This window comes from Micropterus salmoides, unplaced genomic scaffold, assembly GCF_014851395.1.
Source record: "Micropterus salmoides isolate LMB-PRFRI ecotype aquatic unplaced genomic scaffold, ASM1485139v1 Ms_hic_scaffold_10, whole genome shotgun sequence".
Taxonomy (NCBI): domain Eukaryota; kingdom Metazoa; phylum Chordata; class Actinopteri; order Centrarchiformes; family Centrarchidae; genus Micropterus; species Micropterus salmoides.
Window position 1 is genome coordinate 25,415,772 of NW_024040041.1, and position 21,494 is coordinate 25,437,265.

General features: G+C 41.5%; 1 protein-coding gene across 3 annotated transcripts; it reads right to left on the reverse strand.

The window, feature by feature from the left end:
• Positions 1–262: 262 nt before the first annotated feature.
• LOC119892503 (disintegrin and metalloproteinase domain-containing protein 11-like) lies at positions 263–20,509 on the reverse strand. Of its 3 annotated transcripts, XM_038704786.1 has the most exons (26): positions 20,014–20,508; positions 19,119–19,309; positions 16,336–16,412; positions 15,910–15,976; positions 14,064–14,146; positions 13,861–13,924; positions 13,668–13,728; positions 13,016–13,197; positions 10,511–10,582; positions 10,133–10,299; positions 9,951–10,035; positions 8,948–9,038; positions 8,389–8,440; positions 7,761–7,860; positions 7,541–7,612; positions 7,315–7,407; positions 6,994–7,074; positions 6,854–6,904; positions 6,708–6,771; positions 6,456–6,561; positions 6,025–6,144; positions 5,731–5,899; positions 4,689–4,800; positions 3,828–3,918; positions 2,586–2,603; positions 2,073–2,224 (listed from the first exon to the last, which is right to left on the reverse strand). In XM_038704786.1, exons 1-26 carry the CDS (start codon positions 20,195–20,197, stop codon positions 2,209–2,211), a joined length of 2,469 nt encoding a protein of 822 aa, XP_038560714.1. In that variant the 5' UTR covers positions 20,198–20,508; the 3' UTR covers positions 2,073–2,208. The 3 variants fall into 3 exon arrangements, with proteins under 3 accessions (XP_038560706.1, XP_038560714.1, XP_038560722.1); XM_038704778.1 differs by lacking the exon at positions 3,828–3,918 and having other exon boundaries at positions 263–2,224; positions 20,014–20,509; XM_038704794.1 differs by lacking the exons at positions 2,073–2,224; positions 2,586–2,603; positions 3,828–3,918 and adding an exon at positions 3,947–4,346 and having other exon boundaries at positions 20,014–20,509.
• Positions 20,510–21,494: the final 985 nt, after the last annotated feature.

Here is a 21,494-nt window from a genome sequence, read left to right on the forward strand (position 1 = left end):
CTAAACGCCTATTAAGAGAAAACAACATACACAGCCTCAGATTACCTACTAGAGTGATACATAATTCAAAGAAACAATACTGATGTATTGTTAACTTGCAGTTTTTTGCCCATGAAGTTCCATGACTTTAATTATAATTATTAATTCATTATTATTATTATGATTTTAAAAATGTCTTTCAGTGGCAGAAAACCTAAGCATAAAACTCCCAGGTCAAACACAAACACAATACCGGAAAACAGGAAGACGGTGAGTTGTCAGAGTAGGAGGTGGGGTTTAATGTTTTAATATTTTATTTTATTTCCATTTCAATTCAACTACAAGCTTTAGTTCATTTCTTTTTATCTCAATTCAAAAAGATAGTTTCTAAAAATATCCGATACGATGCATCTTATTTTCTCTTTTATCCCTGTCACCTTCTAAATCAAACACTGTATTTAATACCAACTCTGTACATATTGTAATAATAACAATAGTGCATCCGCCATAGTGCAAAGCTCAAATGAACCAAACTGACCTCATACGTGCATACAGTTTCAGACAGGCTGCCTGCTGGACCCCAGACTAGATCTCTTTAATCTCATTTACAGTGCGGATCATTGGGTTCAGGGCTATCAACAAATGTACAAAAGATTCATGACATTTAAGTGATAGCTGGAATGACAAGAGAAAGGTGTTAGACAGCTAGCTTAGCTGTTACGCCACATTTAAAGATGCATGGACAGCGTCGACTAGAGAGAGTTGCAGATGGAGGTCGTGTCAACAGACTGACAGCTGCGTGTTTGCTTTAACAGATACAACTCATTATTTTAACATAGCTTTTAAATAAATCTTCATACAGTGCATTTAACATTCAGTACATGTTGCACATATTTACAAATAGGTGTGCATACAGTTGGCTAGTGTTTGTTTTCTGTAGATACATGACATAAAAACTGTTGAATTCTTTATTAACGTGCTGCCTTGTGGTGCCATTGCTGCAACAGTTTGTAGAAAGAGACGATTATTCTAGAGGTAAAAACCTGCCTATCTACCTGTGATAGGAGGAGTGTTAAGGTGTACATGGACACAACTGCCCCTAACACTATTGTAAACACACATACATTCTTCCTTCCTTTAAAAATCTCTTACACCCGTACATTCACTCGTGAACAGACAGAGATTAAACCTCCTAAGCGTACAAACGTTGGGCCTGAAAGTAGTGAGCACGCGCACAGACATATTGTGGAATGTATGTTGGTCGGTCTGTGGTTGAAAACACTAAGTTACGGTCTCTGCTGCTTTAAAGTTCAGTGGTTTAAAATGATCCCAAAACCATTACACCCAGCTTCCCTTTTTGTACCTGAAAACTTGTTGGGGGGGCAGACAAGATGCCTCAAGTTAAAAGGACAAAAAACAATGAACATAAAGTCAACTATCAGTCTGGGCTCTGGCTAATGGTTGATTGGTAGTAATGTAGTCATCATTTTATATGATCATTAGTCGCTCCTCAGTCTCTCTTTGGAAAACATGCTAACAACAGTCCAATGCACGGTTTCTTTTCAGTTATATACTTGTTAAATTCCAAACTTTGTAGATTAAAACAGATAACTGTCCACTTTGAGATGCACCTAGTCAAGGCCTGGCTTGGGATGAACTGTGCGTCAGGTCCTTCTCCTTTAAGATAAAAGGAAACTATTCAGCTCCTCTTACATTATTTCAGTCTTTAAGATGGCCACTCTGTGTGCTAGTTCAACATTTAACTGTGGTGGCCAGTTCAGTTTGTGTGCAGGCAGGCAGGCATTGGAAAGACATGTCTCATATTAAATTGGTCCACCGTTGATATGTTCCTTATCAGACTGTCCAAGATGTGAGAAAAGAAGGTACGTAGACACTGAAACACATTCTTAGAGCCACCAGCCTGGAGGGAGACCCCGGTGTCTCCAACACAGAGGGCCACCTGTTTGCTCTAGGTGTGGCCTGGACACAATCCTCAGCGGCCTGCTGGCAGCAGGTGGTATGGTGAGGAGGCCCAGAGGAGGTTGGAGTCAGGCAGGAGGACACACGAAAGGATCAGACGGGAGCGTGGAGGAAAACGATAATCGGAAGAGGTTGGGAGAGATTGTGGGACTGGAGTGGAAGACTTTTTGTTCCCCTCTTCTCCGATGTGGAAATGACACAGTGCAAGGAGGAAGACAGGACACAGAGACAGAAAGACACACAGACATCTTATCCTCCACCAGATCTGAAAGAGAGGTGACAAAGGAGATTGTTAACAGAAAAACAAGTACGGCTATGCAGTTGGACCGCATAGGTGATGGAAGATGAAGATGCTTGAGAAATGGAATGAGCTATTCTGCTTTCCAAAGAAAAAAGGGAATTGGGGACAGAAATGGAGAGTTTCTTAAAGCAATATTTGAAATGGGATGAATCATTTGAGCAAAAGGAGCACGCATGGTAAGCATGGTGCTCTGTGGGGATGAGTCAACAGATGAACTTCACATGGTGGATCAAGGAGTAGGTAGCCATGCTGAGGGAATTTGGGATGGGATGTTTTGTGATGCTTCTCCAACATATCGCATGGTCGTGGTCCAGCAAGCTTATACCTTCCTCTTCGAATGTTCCTGCATCCCATGAGCACACACACCGAGAGAAAAGACAAAATGTCAAGACATATCAATGACAATGAAAATTTACAAAATAATGAGTAACAAGTTTAACGATTTTTTTTAGAAGAATCATTTTGCATTAGAACTTGCATGAAATTAAAGGACAAATAACTTATAAGAATATAACTGCACAAGAAAAAGAGCATTCTTTAACATAACTGTGTAAAACATAACAGGCTTTAATGTGAAACGTGGCTACACTTGGTTGAAATTTAACCACAACTCTGTCAGATTTTAGAAAAAAGCATGAATCAAGTAATGACTCATTCCGATATCCCAAACCACCAGTCCTCTCCAAAATCTTTCTTGCCAGATTATAGTGATGACATCACATGCAGCAGGTCTACAAGTAGTTGTAGCACAGATCCTCTCAGCCTGACAAGAGTCTGACAAGGCTCTACACCAGAAACTATTGCACCCACCCTCTCAGCCAGAGGTCTAACTAGGAAGAGAACACTTCCTGCTTACAGCTCATGCACACATGCACAGACACTTCTGGCTCTAAAAGGACTGACTACGTGCTATAAGTTTGCTTTTCAATGAACAGGGCTTTTTTAATCAGCCACAGTTATCTCATGGATCCAAAGTCCTACAGTCCTTTGAGGCCAGAGTATAAGGAGTGAACAATAGCAGGCATGCACAGGTGAACAGTGCAGAAGAAGCACTTCAGCAAGGGCATTTGGGGTTAAGATGCTGCTTATAGGAGAAAAACAGGATAATGCAGTCTAAAAGAGCACCAAAGGTAAGCCATATTTTAAAAAAGGGTGTTTATGGTCATCTGCAGTAATCATTACTCTGTCATAAAAAGCTAGTAAATCTAGTGGACTGGATCTAGTGCCCCAGAGGTTCCTGGCAGATTAACACCTCACTCCTGCCCTGTCTTTACAATGAAGGGCTGGGCTTGTCCTAATGGGAGGGGAAGGAAAGGTGCAGGATGGAGCTCAGGATGGATTAACGATTCGATCTAAGAAAACAAAACAACTGATGTGATGCTCCGTAACAGCTAAAGCAGTTTAAGCAGTAGCACGGTCGAGCTCAAACTCGACTCCTCATTTTCCCTCCCCCGGTTGGGTATGACTTGCAAACGGGAATCTTTTTCAGGGGGGTGAGAGTGGGAGGCGGGGGGGTTTCCTTAAGGTAGAAGCAGACAGGTACACAAAGGCATGCCAGAACTCTTACTTAAATCCCCATCCTGTTCCCCCTAGGACTATAGCTGCCAGGAGAATAGCACCTGCGATGGACCCTATTATGATATTGGTGCCACTGGGACCTGCGCAGAGGAAGGAGGAGGGAGGAAGGGTGCGGAGGAGGAGGAGGAAGGGAAGGAGGAGGGGCAGAAACAAAACAACACCACTAAAAACACACATCAGAGGACAGCATCAACACTGTACATAAACAACATCTACTAGAGAGAGAGAGAGGCAGGTGGTAAGATACCTGCAGACAGAGAAAGAGATGAGGGGAAAGAGGAGGAAACCAGCACATGGGGTGGAGGTGGGAGAACGGGCGGGTTAGCGAGGGAGGTCAGGGAGACAAGTTACAAAAAAACAAAAAAAACAAAGGAGAGAGAGAGTTTTATTACTTTGTTCTCATTCCCCCTCTCCTGCTCTTTCAGCTGGACACCCTCTTGCTCAGGGTGGCTTTGGCTTTTTTGGCCCTATGAGAGCAGCTGCTCAATAGCTCTGTGTCATTGGCAGACTGCAAGAAAGTAAGGGAGACACTTAAAGATGGCAGTGCCTGCAAGACATACAGTACCACATACACACACACACACACACACACTCTTATGCTCTAATGGATAAACACACCCACACACTTCAAACATTGAAACCAAGACTCAACAGGAAGGAAAACACTGCGTGGTCTAAATATCGACGTTCTCACAATAATCATGTGAACTAATATTTGTGTTTGAGGACAAGATAGCGTTCTCTGCTTCAGTACATAGAGAAGCTGCAGTGATGATGGGTAGAGACTATGAGGGGGATATGAGAGGCAGACAGAAAGAGAGACTTGGGCAGGTTAAGAGGTGCTATGGACCTTTCTTCTCCGGGCCCGTCGGGACTGTTGGCTCAGGGATGGGATCAAAGACACTGCAGTCCTTCCCTGTGTAGTCTCTGTCACAGATACACTTCACCTCATTACTGCAGGTCTATAAGAGAGAAAGAGATGAAAATCAAGTGCAATAGCCGCTAATAGAAACAGACAAGCAGTGAAAGATGTTAAAACTACTATGTAGCCAGTTAGCAGGGATTTTGTGATTTGCTGATCAAAAGACACATTTGAATCTAGGTTAAAGTTTGCATTTTTCAGACATATTAGTGACATATAGCCATTGTTTCAACAGCCTTTCAATGACAGCATTTTTAAACATGCATTTTGAACCTGTTTCACATCATCACATACTGTAGTTTTAGATGCTATTGAAACAATTGTGTAATCTTGTTGACTTTTGACCTATAGATAACAACATAAACAATGATTATACATCACCTATTTTTAAAAACAGGTCCTTAATACATGTTCGATTACAGTTGATGCTAAATGCTGGTGAAACAGTACACTCAGTGGCTACTTTCAATCTGTACCATTGAATGCAATCCAATATAACGGTTCTGCCATTGAGTTATGATGCCCAGTGTTCACTTTTTGTTGTCAACGTCATACAGGTGTTATTTTGATTCTATGATTTAGCATTTAGCTCATAGTTACTGACTGTGTTGTACTGGACTTCCTTATCTTCAGAGGTGTTTCTAATTTTCTGCCCCTTCATGTATATAAATAGGAAGGATAAAAGATTTGAAACACCTTTCAATATAATGTAGTCCAATGCAACACCACATTTAACTAGGAACTCAGTGATAAACTTATAATTTAATTTACACATTTCTGACAATGTTACCAAAAGCTGAACATTATGAGCTTAGTAAAGATAGATGTTATGAGTTGTATTGGATTGCATTACATTGTAGGGTGTACATAATGGCTTGGCCACTGGATGCATGTAACTTATGTCAAAAACCTTCACTTTTCAATGTCTAGACTTCTTGATTGCTGCGAGGTCATAAGCTCATTGTTTTACCCCATGGTCGGAACAGATGCGTCCAAGATTGGATCCCGAACAGGTGCTGAGGTTGAATGCCGCCACAGGGAGGCAGCGTCGCTCCAAGCACATCATGTTGGGACCGCAGGGAGTGCCGTCCTCCACGTAGCCCAGGTCTGAGCCGTCCTCCAGCAGAGCATGGCCACCTCTGAGCGAAGCATCCAGCCATGTCAGACAGGTGGAAGAGGAGGATTAGAACTACACATTTAGGGACACGATATTCTAATGTTCATACTCTAGTTGTAGCAGATCAGATGGATGTAACCCACTTACCTACAGTCCAGGTACTTGTTCTGGTGGTAGAGGGTGAAACTGGTCACCTCACCCTGCAAGTCACCAAACTTTGGCTTCATCGTCACGTTGGCACAGAACAGAAAGCCGCATAAAACATCCCTAAACAGGAAAAAGTGAATGACAGAGAGCAATGCACATCAAACTTGGGCTGTGTTCGCCATAATGTTTTTGAAAGTTGACAAAAGTTCAACATTTAAGTCAAGAACACATTATTTAGACCATACTTTGGTGATCCAGCTATAACAAAGGAGGATTTTATGTCACAACTGTTGTTCACAAGAACAGGGGTTCAGTCTTGTGAAAAACAATGTAAGCTATGCTTCAGCTACACAGACATACGAAACGTTTTTGCACCATCTTATTTCTGTAATGAGACTATCAGCAAAGGGAATTAGGATGGGGTGACTCACGGCTTGTTGCACTGCAGCCAACCCTGGCCTTCAGGACCTGGTCCACAGTTGCCTTTCTCTGTCCCCTCAGCATTCAGCTTCTCATAACAAAACCTGTCCGCTGAATCTGAGTGGGATCACAAAGATACAAATTAGACTGTCGCAAGGAGAATGAGGCTCGAATATATATACACACACACATTATACATACACGGTAATATGACTAAATAAAATACAGTTTCCAGGTGCAAAGTGCATGTATTTTATACTTACTATAACCCCAAAGTCCCCTACACTGTCCATCACGAGTCCTGCATCGTCCACCATAACAGCGGCCCTAATAAAATGTGACAACAATTAGTTAAAGTTTACATCATAGTGAGCTGCAGACTAGAAAACATGTCAGAAACAGCTTTTACCTGACTGTTATCACACATGTAGCCATCCAGCTTGTGGACATTATGAGGGCACTGCAAAAGAAGAAAAGTACATAATGTTCTAGATACACTGTTTGATGTGGCAGTTTTTTCCCCCCATTGTTACATACAGTTAGCTCTACCTGGCTGGAGTCGCCGGTGCAGGTCTCTGGGATATCACAGTCAGTCACAGCATCACGACATACTACGCCTCTCCGCTCATACTAGGTCACAGCATAAAAAGGCATCAAGTAAATGGTGGATAAGTCATGAGTAATCATATCTATATTTGGGGGGAAGTACTGTAGCTCATATAAAGATAAAATTATATACTGTATATATTTCTCTGTCCCTGCAACCCTGTACGCAGGATAAGCGGTTGACGATGGATGGATGGATGGATATATTTCTCTGCATATCTTGTATTTAACTTTTTTGACTCCTTCTTTTAAATGTGTACTCACCTTGCAGCTATTGCAGCAGAGTCCGTTACTGCACATGGCATCATGGGTAAGTGTGCACTTTTTACAGCAGGCTCCTCCGCTACGGGCACACTCCTGCAGCCACAGACATGAAAAAAAAACCTTCAGCAAACACCACACCATCCGGTGCTCATAAAGAGACAGAAGGTGCTACCCATCTGCAGAAGGTTAAAGAGCTGGTGTGCACGATATCCAACTAGGTACTTACCACCTGGGATCCACAATCACACTCTTCCCCTGGCTCCACAAAGCCATTCCCACACTCTGGAGGGTCCAAAAGCTGAGAGAGACAGAGAGGGACATAATATATATGAGCACATACTATATATAAGTGGGAGACAGATGGATGAGAGATAAAACGTGACAGTGATACAGGAGATTATTAGGTGGACGTACAGAGATACATTACACTCCCACATGGCCCTTACCTTGTTGGGTTTGTTGAAGAGGCAGCTCCCGCCCCCTTGGAGCAAGAACTGGATGTACTCATCAACACTGCAGCGCGAAAACTTTCTGGGCAGATAGTATCTTCGTTCACACACACACACACACAAAGATCGAAACCAGGACATGACAAAAAATGTAATAAAAAACAGTGCTTTTCTGCCAGTAAGGAATGCCAGATCCACTGTGGGTGTCTGTGCCATCACTTTGCAATCTGACAGAAATGTTACCATCTGTAGTAAGATATTACTCAAGTAAATAACTGAACTGTTTCATCTGGTTAGGAGAGCCAAATCCAAATCACTCATACTGTACAGTAAATGCCTTTAATAAAAACATTTCTTACACTGTTTCAACTAATTTGCTTAAAACATCAAGCTGTGCTTATCACCGGCTTGGCTCATTGAAGATTAAGTAAAAGTCAACGCGTCCCTCTGTTACAGGTGTTTAATTGTCTAATTGAGTGAAATGAACGAAACAAATCGCAGCTTAGAGGGAGCGCGACAAAAAAACCCAGTCCTGCTGTTAAAGAGAACAAATGTATTTTACAGGTGTGTTGTGTTATTTATTTATTTTATGTTCACTTGAGTGTGCTATGAAGTGGATCTTTACCCCGTGTCTTCCATGATGCAGCCCAGCCAGGCATCTGGACACCTGCAGTCTCCTGTGAAGAAGACCAGGAGGAAGAAGAGCACAGATGAGAGGGGGAAAGGTGACTTAAATAAATAATGGGGAAAAAAATAACATGCAGATCAGCATTAACAACCCAAGCTGTGACGCTTCACATGCTGCAGCAAGTCCTGGAAAAAGATTTATGATCAAAAAATAAGAATAGCACTGATACGTAGTGACAGAGGTATGAAGCCTATAATTTGAGCTATTGTCCTGGCATTGAATAATGGACCTGATGGCTCTACAACATTAATCAGCGAGCCCGTTGTTCAGTGGCAGGAATGCTCTAACCCCCCCCCCCCCCCCCCCCCCTACTTGGACGCAGATGACTAATCACCAAATGAAGAAGTCTAATTTCAGAAGAGAACTGCTGGACAGGGATACCGACACCCAACACTCTCTTTCTAATGTCATCTGCCTCAGTCTTGCTTTGATCATTTATGCAGTTCAACTCTTATTGCAAATAGATCTCTCTCTATCTGCCTTATCAGGCTTTTACCTGCAGAGTTGCGTGCGTTGTTCCACCTCATGCCGATGTTCTGGCCAAGACTCTGGCACAAAGTGATAGCCATTGCACCTACATTCCCATACTGGAACAACCACACAGAGAATCCACACAGGAGAGTTTTATTATGAGATGGGGACAACAATTATATAAAACAATGATAACATTTGACAATTTGGGAAATATATTCATTCGCTTTCTTGCCAAGAGTTAGATGAAATGGTCGATACCAATCGTGTTTTTTATGACATATACAAGGCTTTACGCCTGCAGCCAGTTAGCTTAGTCCAAAGGTAACAAAATCCTGTCAATAAAAGAGCTCACTGAAATTCACATTAGATGTTGTTTGTTTTTCTGTACAGAAGTCTAACCGGGGGTGTTATGTGCCAGATTATTTCTTGGCTGGGACCAGTAAAGTCGTTATAGACAGATTTTGTTACCTTTAGACAGAGCCAGGTTGGCCGTTTTCCCCCCAGTTTCAGTCTTGAGCTGAGCTAAGCTAACTGTCTGCTGGCTCCAGCAACCTAATTACACCAAAATCATGTGAGTGGTTTCAATCTTCTCATCTAAATCTCGGCAGGAAAGTGAATAAGCATATTTCCTAAAATGCTTATGGTTGATGTAATACTCCTGATGCAATAAAACCTGAAACCTTTCATATTTAAATAAAATAAACAGGTGTGATATTTAAAACCTTCTTCATATCTTGGTTTAGTCCTCTCAAAATCTAGATTAAAATCAACTATGTTGGTCCAGTCTTCTAAACTACAGTTTTACCTCTGATCCACACGTTAAAAATGACAACTGAGGAGTTTCAATGTAAAACATTTTGTGCTCATTTAAACTTAAATTCAACTCGAAATTGCGCAACAAAGATGAGATACAATCAAAATGTGGTTTAATCATTTTAATCTACATTTAGCTAAACCCCAATCTTTAGTTTAAGTGAATTCCTGTTGGTGCAACGCAAAATATAACCGTTTTAGATTTTCCTCACCTCATTGATACCTCCTCCCCTTGTTAGAGAGCACACCCCTCCTGTGAAGGCCGTGCCACTGCGGCTACTGTGAAATGTACGTCCTCTGAGGTGCACATAAAAGATGCCATAATTTAAAATAAAACCTCAACTAGCATCGAAACATCAAATTAATTCTCAAGATATTTTTGCAGTCAACTTACGAGAAAAGTTGCACGACGTCACTCTGCTCTTTGATGTTGTCCTTCCTGTATTTCATGAAGTTCTGCAGCGTTATCAATGGATCTTCCACTACTGGCATCATATTTTTTGAGGTCCAGGTCTCCATGGCAACCAGCACAATTCTCGTGTTCAGCTGTTCCTTGTAGATCTGGGGACCAGTAATGCCCATCAGTCTACCACTTTGCGTGACACGTATACAGTAAACACTTTCTGTGTATGTCCAATTATTTCCAAATGTGGAAATAAGCACATACCCACACACTCACTCACACACACACACACACTTCTTGACAGGCGGTATTGTGTGTATGCAGAGTTTAAGAGTAGGAGGATTATAATCCCACAAACAAAACTCTCACCGCATCTGCCATGTTGACCACTGCTTTGGCAAAGTTCTTGGTTTGGCTGCTGGAGCGACGCAGCTGTACAAACTGTGGAGACACAAATATACACAAATGATGTAAGAGATGGATCACATTCACTCCCACACACATAAATACACACGCTCACATTTGTACTTCTATACAGTGGTAACTCTCAAGGCTAGTTTTCTTTTTTTAGTTTAAATATGATTACATGACGAAAACCGATGTGCTGCATTGTATGCGCTGTATGCATCTTTGATAAATCATACATGTATTTATGTGAATAAAAAGTCAGACAAGGCTAACCATGATGAAAACAAAATGAATCAGTATTCATCACATACTCTTCAAGTCTGTAAAGTGGAGAAACTGTTTTATCAACCTCTTGGACTAGTGTTAGTATGTATAGAGTCTGCTTTTGATTGAAGAGTAAAAGCTTTAATAGATTGTTGTTTATGGAACAACTCTCAGAAATAGTTAGAGAATACATTTGACAGAAAAACACATTTGTGCAATATTATGGACATAGATAAATTTTACAGTGTTTTGGCTGACTAGGGTATTAAGCTGTATTTATTTGAGCCAGGGTATACAGCAGATGAAATGCAGCAGAGCTGTGCAGGAGAATATGGCCTGAGGGGACCAGCACAACCTGAGCCGCCGAAAGCAAAGAGTTTTCTCAGGCATTGCTCTCCAATGCCAACAGATATTGAATCATTCTGCTGCAATGAATTTCAGTGTGGACAGATTTTGCCATTACTGTGCATTACTATGCATTAAGGGTTTACTCCAAAGATGGACAGAGGTGTGCTGGAGACTTCTTCAGAATCCCAAAGATAAACTGGAAAAGATAAACAAGACCAGCAGGGCTGAGAGGGCAGTTGACCTTTAAGTGAGTATTTTGTTGGCCTATGTTTTGACCACCCCAGTCACAGCCTGTTCACCCTGCTGCCTTCTGGGAAGAGATATAGGAGTCTCTGCTGCTGCACCACCAGACTACAGAGCAGCTTTCCCCCCAAAGCTATCAGACTTTAAAACTCAAATTCATTCTCAGAACTGCTCCATTGAATCTAGTTTATTTTTCTTTTTTACAATTGCTTTTATATTTGCTGTATATTGTCAAAATTACAGCCAAAATTCTTTTACCTTGTACCTTGTATAGGCTAAGGTGGTAATGTTACTCCAACAGGCTGGGGCGATGTTGGATTAATGTTGTAATATTGAGGAATAGTCAAACTGTGTCAACATTAAGCCTGATTTAAAGCCAACTAAATAATGAGAGTAGTTTGTTGGATGCTGGTAGGTGTTTTTTCATCTTGCCTTTTGTGGAACTTTATACTGCAGGACTAGCTCAGCTAACATTGGCTTTGGAATTTATTGCTTTAACTGTCTACATTTACCATCAACACTGACTGGACATCCACTAAAAAGTCTCAAGTTGATTTAAGTGAGCTTTACACCATTCAAATCACTAAGGGACTCGGTTTGTGTTCAGTCAGTGTGTTTTTACAGTAATTTGACTGATTTCAGCAGCTATTTTCATTCTTTTTAGAGGGCACAGTCCACATTTTCTGCACTGATCAATTTATCAGAGTCTTGAAAGAGTAACTTCACACCAGCATAAAAAAGGGTGTTTTGCTGTGCTTTAAGTTTCAGGCATGTTGCACCATCTGACCTTTGTGTGTGGTCGGAAGTGCAGTCTGTAACCACACCCAACAGTGAGGTTATGAGGTTTTGGAGTACACCTATACATCTCTGCAGCAATATGAAAAGTTAAACCATTGAAGGTCAGCAAAAAAAACAAGTGCTACTCTTTAAAAAATGTTCATTTAAACATTTACAGTTTTAATTTTGAGATAACGTTTGACAATTACCTGTTTTAATATCTGACATTCGGGGAAGTACAGATGTTTTGTCCCCTAATATTTAAGTATGCCTTTTAAAAGATGTTTTGTTTTTTCATTTATTCCATTTTCTGAATTTTGCTTTATCTTTAGCAATATTTTGTCTGTAAACTTTTGAGACAGTTTCCATTGACATATCAACATTTGTACATTTATATTTCTGGGGGCAGTTGTAACAGTAGGCTATAGTTTAATTTCACAATGACATACTGTGATCTTAGTGGACACACAATGAATAAGCAGTCTGCCTCGGTGGCCTCTGTCAGCTTTGCAGCCACAAATTAATAGAAGCTATTATGTTTGTATATGTCCATCTATGTAACAACATTTTATTTGGTGAAGTAATGATGTCTAAAAGTATGGAAGTGTAGCTTGCTTTTTTTGGTGCCAGTATGGGGATGTTCCTTTTTTAGCTTTCCCCTTTCCTCGGGCCCATATGTACAACAATGCGACAACAATCCACTCATCACTATGCTAGATAGGTAAATGGTAAGCCACTCAAACCATGCTGGTAGCTCTAGGCTCCGCTGGACAGCCTCGATTACCTACATCAGCACACACACATAATTAACAACAAAATGTACTTTTAACTCACCATTTCGTTGTCGTTGACCACCATCAACTCAATGTATTTGGTCTCAGTCTGGACAGAGGGCTTGCGAACAAATCTCTTGGAACGCCTCAGGCCACCAGACACCTGCTGCTCCCTCATTTTATCCGGTTTGTCAGCATCACCATCACCTCCTCTGCTCTCCCACTCACTGTCCCCTGTACAGTCTGGACACAGAGAAGGAGAGCTGCAGGCAGTTAGAGCAATATTACTTGTTTCTTGTACTGTAAGGTGCAGTGCAAACCTCACTATCTGAATTTCAGTCAAGCCCTATAGTTTCCAATCAAAAAAGTGGTTATTACCCTGTATAAACTAACTAAAAATTACATCCCTTTCAATTATCACATTTGTTTTGTCTGAGATGTCCTCTCTCATTGGTTTGAAGAATTCCTATCTTTTCGATTTCATTGAGAAAACACATATATATATATGTGTGTGTGTGTGTGTATGTTATTAGACATAAGTATTACCCATAGAATATTAAATAACATATATTTTAATTATAACAGTTGATAGGACGTTTGGTCTAATTTATCTAACTGAAGGCAAGGTGATTATATTAAAATGTCAAAAAGATTAGGAAAGGCAGAATTATTCTGACGTAAGTGTCAATAGTGCTTTAAATGCACGTATGTACCTGGGCAGTGGGGGGAAAGTCTGACATCAGGCATCCTGTGGATTAAGTGAGCACCATCATCCTATAACAGAATGTACCCAAGATGATATTAGACCTAAAAACAACAAAATCATCACCCCAAATCTATTAAATTCTCCATTCTGCCAGTTAGTTCAGTAATTATCACTACAACTTCTATCCAGTGACAATTTACCTTATTGCTCCCGTTGTGAACGGGCTCAATCCAGTAGGAGAAGACACCATCAGAGAACATGCCCCTAAGAACCAACATCAAGAGAAAGACAGTGACATACAGAGCAGAAAGGACCAGAAAAAAAAGAAGTAATTATGTGTTCAGAGAAATTAATCAGGACAACAGGTATGTGATTTTATTATTAGGTTTACTGTCAGGCTCACCACAGGTCGTGGCAGGTGGAGAGAGCTGCCCAGGACTCTGGTAAACCTCTTAACCTTCCCTGGTAGTAGCAGTGCTCCCCTCCCTGTGGACACAATACAACCTCAAAAAAAAAAAAACAGACTCTACTGACACACTTCAGGTTTTAAAGGCTTGCTTCACTGGGTATCGTGATAGATCAACTCTGAGGAAAAACCTCTAAGCCCTCTACACATGCAACTCCCCTCTCCATCTTTCGCCTCTATCACGTTTATGGCACAGTTTGTGACCTACTTGTGTCCCGTGCTCTACTCCACCATACTCTGCTTCACTGACAATAGAGGTGGAGGTACACCCTTGACAAAGATCTCTTCAATAAAACAACACTCATTCTGCCCACACAGTTAGATCTGAGAATTTAACATGGAATGACTGTACAGAAGGTAGGCTGCAACTGAAAAACACAGGATGAGAGCAAAAATGAAATTGTGCTCTGCTCTTTCCTGCCCTTATAACAACCTTGACTACCACAACAGAGCACTAGATTTAGCTCCAGCTAACACTCCCTAAAAAGTGAACACAGTGTTTCACGAGGTCACAGGGAAGATGAGCCACGAGGAAAGGTGAGAAAAGTGAGCGAACACTGGTTCACCTGAATCAAACTGAGCTGAGCAGGGTGTCTAAGACTCGCCCCAACAGCTCAGCAAAACAACGCCTTTGTGCTCTTTCAATGACAAGGGAGATCAGCTTGGTGACACGCTGGCCTGAATGCATCACTCCTGCCATGTCCAGCACCATAATCAGAGGAATCACGTGAGACCTCCATCCAGCTGAGCGACAATCTGGCCTGACTACAGATCTCCACTTCCTGCCCTGCAAGCCTCCTCTCCCTGCTGCCAATCTGGAAACAAATCAGTTTTCTATAAACGCACATACCCCCCCCCCCCCCATAATGACTCCTCCCTGATACCAAAGCTCATCTTGCCTTTGTATTAACTGGCATTTTATTCCTCATAATCCCTCCTCCTCTCTCACCGGCTCTGCTCATCCCTTCTTTCATTCTCTTAGCTGCCAAGAACTTAATGACACCGCTGCGCTAAATCGTTGCTATGGAAACAGGCTAGTGATTGGTCAGTAGGACTGCGTTTGGAATGATTTGTTGGTGGGGACACGGAGTGCTGGGTGGGTGGGTGCTGGGAGGTGGGGGCATTTGTACTGAAAGAAAGTAAAAAAACAAACAATTAAGCATCCCTCCTGGCTAGCAGAATGCAGTGACATTCCTCTGGTCTGTCCTGACAAGCACACATCAAATTAGATGTCAAGGTTTTCATCCATATTCCTATTATCTCTTAATTCTTTCTCTGAGCAGTTGGTTTCACACCACAGACATCCACTGCAGAGGTTACAGCAGCGAGGCATGCATACAGGCAAACCCATGTATGTAGAGCACAGTAACATACATAATTTTAATACGGTAGCCTACTTTTGAAGCAAAGGGCACACAATGAGCTTTCCGTAAATAGATAAAACAGAAGGATGAGTTCAAACTGTAAAAACTTCTACAAAAACATCACATAAAAGCATCAGCCTTAAAAATCTTTTGTTTCAGATCTGCAATGTTAAAACATATATGAGACATAGGAATTATGTTTTATAATTAACTCTAGACTATGTGAGGTATTGCATCTGACAAACAAAACTTTAAATGAATTCACTGGCAGCAGCACTAGTATAAAATGTGACAAAGTGTCAGTTGCACCGCCGCTCTGGTCATCTCATTAATATGCTGCCTTCTATGTGCCAAAATACAAGTTCACTCACTAAAATCCTGCCAGTACACATGTCCTCACCCCACGCAAACAATCTTACCACTGACTGTGAGGGTCTGCCATCCTGGTTAAAGTGCCGTTCCACATATTCTGAAGACAGAAGGTGACTGCAAAGAGAGGAGAGACACCATGAACATCTCTAACAGCATTATCTCCATCACCATGTAATCAAAATTGGTTTCTTCAGGGATATTTCCCATCTCTTGCTCCTCTCCCCTCAAATATATTTCACAAAGAATAGGTGAACATATTAACATGTGGTGTTAATAAAATCAGTGGAACCTCATAAACATGCAGCAGGATTGGTATTCCCCATCTTGTCATGTAACATAACAGAGGCGCTAAGTGCATATGTTTGAGTGCAGGGAAATGCTAATGAGAACAGCTGCAGTAAATTAAGAGCACCTACTGATATAAGTGTGCACAAAAAAAGGCAGCTCTGATGATTTTACATGGTGATACTAACTGGTTTAGCTCCAGGTCCAGAGTGAAGTTGTGTCCAAAGGCTTCAACTTGGAAACAGCTCTGGGCCAAGTGGACAGGCTGAAAAAGAAACAACCTCACAGTGAGACAGATTTGATAGTTGATTAATCAAAGTGTCACAAAACAATTGTGGCTAAGTGTGGCGCTCTGTAAAGACCCCATGAATAATTCAACAGAATCAATAGTGTGGACGCTCTAAAAGCATCTCAGCAGCTGAAATATTATGATTAATAAAGTCTACATTGATCTACATTGGCTGCCAGCATTCAGGCAGGCATGACGGCAGAGAGCTATGGCTGTTTAACAGCTAAGTTAGAATTTCGTGTTAAAGAAGAATGGAGAGGGGCTTGACAGAAAGAGGGGAAGAGGAAGAGGAGAAAACTTTCCTGGTATTGTCTATATTCAGCCATGCTGTGCCAATGTCCCTTATGGACAGGCACCATAGCTAAGGAGGTGAGGAGGCAGCAGGGCCAGGAGAGAGAGAGATTTACTGCAGACTAAACAGTGCGTCCCTTCAGAAGCTCTGCTTGTGCCAGCATGGCTTTGATCTCAGTCTGAGGAACCAGGCTGCAGTGAATCACTGGGCTTTTACAATAAAATGCATCACTATCCAGGAATTATTCCCTCCAGTGAGTACGGTCAACAGATTTCTTACTACTGTTTTGGACAAGCTGAAGCATGCTGTCCATCAGTGCTCTGTCTTTCCACAGTAACATTGGTTGCATTTGTGATTTCTGACCATTATTTGTGGCAGTTTCCACAGTTGTCATAGATGTTCATAATTACATATTTTACTAGGACTTCTCGTCCACATTGGGCCAAAAGCTGAGACTGAAATATGATTTTTGATAAAAGGTCCTTTTAGTAGCTGCTCTGGAGCTTTCGATCATATCAGATCATTCATTTCCTCTTTGACAGATCCTCCTGCTACAGACCTTTGTCAGCCATGATGGATATTAAAATGTAAATGACTGATTATTTAGAAAAAAATGTATACATTTTTAAATAATGATAGTAATGCCAAACAATGTGTCTGACTTCTTTATATTAAACAACAAACTGCTAATCTTATCAGAGAGTGCTTTTCTTCATGGTTTTATCCTTGAAGTTTTGTTTCTCACATGACATAAGAAATTGAGGCCATTAATCAACCAATACAATATATTTCAGACATAGAATATCCACCTGACAACCAGTAATATCAATACCCTGGTACAGCATTATCAACTGAAATCTTTTAATAACTGTAATCCATCCTGTGTTAAAAAAAAGTATTTATGCAAAACATTAAAAGCATACATTTTATAATTTCATAAATCTTTCAGTGCGAACACAAGAAAATTACCTTAACATCTACAACAAAATAACCAAACCAGTAAGCCAAAAATGCTGCCTCACCTATTTTCAACACAATGTGATGTGACAGAAAAGAAAGAAAAAGTTCAGCTCTTCCCCTGCTGCTTCTAAATTTAAAATGTCCCTCATTCCTAGCATCCTAAATATTTAAAAAACAAAAAACCCAGCTAGTCAAGTTCAGAAGCTGTAAAATGAACTTTTGAACAATGTCATCACTTGTGTCTTATGAATATATATTATTTTACCCGTTGTTGTTTTTTTATTCATATAGTATACGTTTTGGTTAAGACAGCTTCTCCTCCAGGGGAAACAACATTCATCTTAACTACAGTCTTCAAGTGTGACTGTGTGCGTGCGCAAGTGGCCTAATGTACTTTCTCATAACAGTTATGTGAACTACATCATATTAGCATGACAGAGCGAGAGATGGGGTAGGGGGTGGGGCAGGGATGGGGAGTGCTCAAGACTCTTGGACCATGCAGCACTTCTTACACAGGCCTGTTTCATAATTAATGGGGACATACTTCAACACACCACTGAATAATGAAGAAGTCAGGGGCTCAGCACGGTAGTCGGATGATCGGACATGGTGACTGAATATATTTCAAGAGGGGGTTAGCTGTGTAGATAAGGACCACTACAAATACAAACATTTAAACAGCTCTTTGATAATCTGTGCATTTACTACAATGCTTGCACAGTATACAAAGCTGGTCAAAGGCTTCAGTTTCAGAACTTGTTGCCAGATGTTACGGCTTGAGTTTAGGAATAAATGGCTGTAAAACAACATCTTGTCTGTCTTGGTTTCATCCTGCTGACGTTAGTTCACTGTGGGCATTTGAAGGGATATTCAGTGCCTAACTGGGTCAAAATCACGAGGAGTGGAGACTGCTGCAATACACCACCCTGCATTGTCATCCCTGTGTAGCAGGAGCCGAGTGAGCAGCGGAGAGCTGAGCGCTGCACCGTTACAGACACTGAAAAAATGAGGTTCCCATCAGCAGAATAACAGCCCTGGTACTGTCACACCCATATATGTCCACACAGACTTGCTACAGTGCCACCAGTAGTGAATATTCTCTAGTAAGTAAGCAATGCTGAGCACCAGACTTCAACTTCTCAAAGGTTTCCTGATCTTACTGATCTGCACATTAACCTGAAAACCCTCATTCCTTATGATTTTGCTCCAGAGTATTTTTTTTTCTAACTGTGTTAGACTAGGATACTTTGTTTTTAATCAAATTGCAGTGAGATTCATCTATTCCTTAATGACCACTGGGTCTCCCTGGTCCCCAAATTAAGACCACTTGGCTGAGAGCAGAGTGATCCAATGTGAGAATAAACAGAATTGGACATATGAGAGTGGCATTTTTAGCAAGGGGTGGGGGGGGGTCAGTTACAACAACTTACCGAGGTGTCCCCGGTGCTGTTCTTCACCCTGGTATCCAGGTGGTCATGAGCCATTTCTTCCTCCGACTTGATCTGTTGCACCAGCCGCTTCGGATAGGTGACCTTGGTGTCATTGTCCCCACTGTCCAACCACCCAGCTGGGGTAAACCAGTCCCACATGCCTCCATCCTGCATTGGGCTCCTGTCCACACCTGCATGTAGTGCAACAGGGACACTCTCACCATAGGCTCATAGGTGTGCAGAGGGCTTGGCAAGGTATGGGGACACACCTGAGTCTGTCTAAAACTGGACCTGGTAGTGGTGTAGTAAGCAAAGCCAACAAAAGTAGATTTGAAAGTGATACATTTTTAACACATTGTTTTTCTGTAAAATGGTGGTTTGGTGACCTAATTTATCACACTGACCATCAGTCACTAGTATTTTCTAAGAAAGATAGTGGACATAACTAGGGTTTGATATAAACTAATGAATGCATTAATTTGTCACAGTTTATAGGCCCTATAGTAGACTGACGACCATATTGTCACCTACAGAGGGCACATATATCTTACAATCTCAGCAATCATCAATCAGGCTGTAAAATACATTGCCTTGGTGATTGACAAATCATAGTGCGTCCAGATGTGTACTGGATTAAACACCCTTGGAAATGGTTATGGGTACGTTGGATATAGGCAATGGGGCTGCGATGAAAATGTGTTGATGCAGCAAATCTACCGCATGGGAGAGCGCTTTCAGGCCAGTAGGCTGTTAGTTGGCATGGAGATCCCGCTACAATAAAATCACAAACACAAAAGTGCTGGTGCAAGGGGAAAAAATGTGGATGCAAAGGAAACGAAAAGGGTGCTCCCGCTCTTTATCCAACCCCCCTCTCTCTCTTCGCTTTCTCTCTTACCTGAGACTGCAAGCCTCTCGCCCACTGCAGCAAAGACCATGAAGCACCACACCGCCAGCATGATCTTCACATATTCCCCCGGATTACAACATCGAGAGTCGCAAAATGTCACGATGGAGGGGAGGGAAAAAGACCAAAAACAGCACCGCAGAAATGATGGCGAAGATCGAAATCTGCTAAACATCTGATGATGCGCGTCCTCTCATCTCACCCCCTCTCTAAGTATCTCTCGCCCTCTCAGCTCCGGCCAACGCCGCTACTGAGAATTTGAATTTGCACATCAGAATGATGAAAAATGAATCATAATGTAGATATATGGCGGATATGATCAATACAGGCCTTTCAGGAAGGAAATAGTGATCAACGGGCGAGTGCGCACCGCGGATGCACAGCTCCGCAAGGCTGCGCGGGTGCGTATGGGTGTATGGATGGGGTTGTATGTGTGTATAGGCTATGCGAGTCTGCGGTATGCGGAAACGAAGGGATGGGAAAGCGAACAGAAATGCGTTGGGTTTGCGGTGATGAGGACACGTGGGACCTTGGTACCCTCCCTCATCCCGAGCAGCCTCCTCCTCCCGTTGCCATGCAGCCCTGCGTAAGGGGAAGATGTGACAGCCCGCGCTGCTGAGGCGCACGGCCGCGGATGAACGCCAAAACATCCTGACAAATACAGACCTTATCGACAAGTAGCCTAATGTTCCTCACAGATAGTCTACTTTTTCTGTGGCAACCAACACAAACATTGTAAAACTTAGTTGAACTGTAAGTAAGTCCCTGTGATTCTAAATAAATATAAAAAAAAAAAAACAAATGCCATAAAAATACATTTACTCATTTACATTTATTGGGATACAATAAAAGTGGGGCTGATGTAGTATAATTTTGATCATGTGATATGTATTTGCCTTTCTGAAAACCTTTGTGATGACTGAAGAGAGGTAGATTTCTCCCTTTGATATTTACAAAACTGGTTTCCTCCTAAGGCAATGGTGTGACATTTAGCTTATCTTGGAAGCTTTCTGGGATCCACTAGCTGTAGAACAAAGTACATATATATATAATTACAAATAGCAGCATATTAGATTAACCCCATTGCTGAAAACCAGACAGGTGGCTTTAGTTCAATGAAAGTACAAAAATTGGTATATTTTGCTGACCAAAATGACCAGCCATTCATCATAAAAAATACTGTAAATATCCCTATAAGACAGTTAAAAAAATTGGTAAAATACTCCAAAGTAAACATGACAAGTGTGATGAATGAAATAAAAAATATATATCTGAAAGACATGGGTACCAACATACAATCAATTGGCTTCTTATTGGGAACAATAAATACAGATCAACTGAGCCCTGCATCGTGTTGCTCCCTCAGCCATGTTACCTGCTAGGTTATCTTCCTTGATGCAGTCCCGCATCATACTGCTAATGGAGGCACATTGTGCACTGACAACCCTCTCTAAATATTTCATCTACCCCCC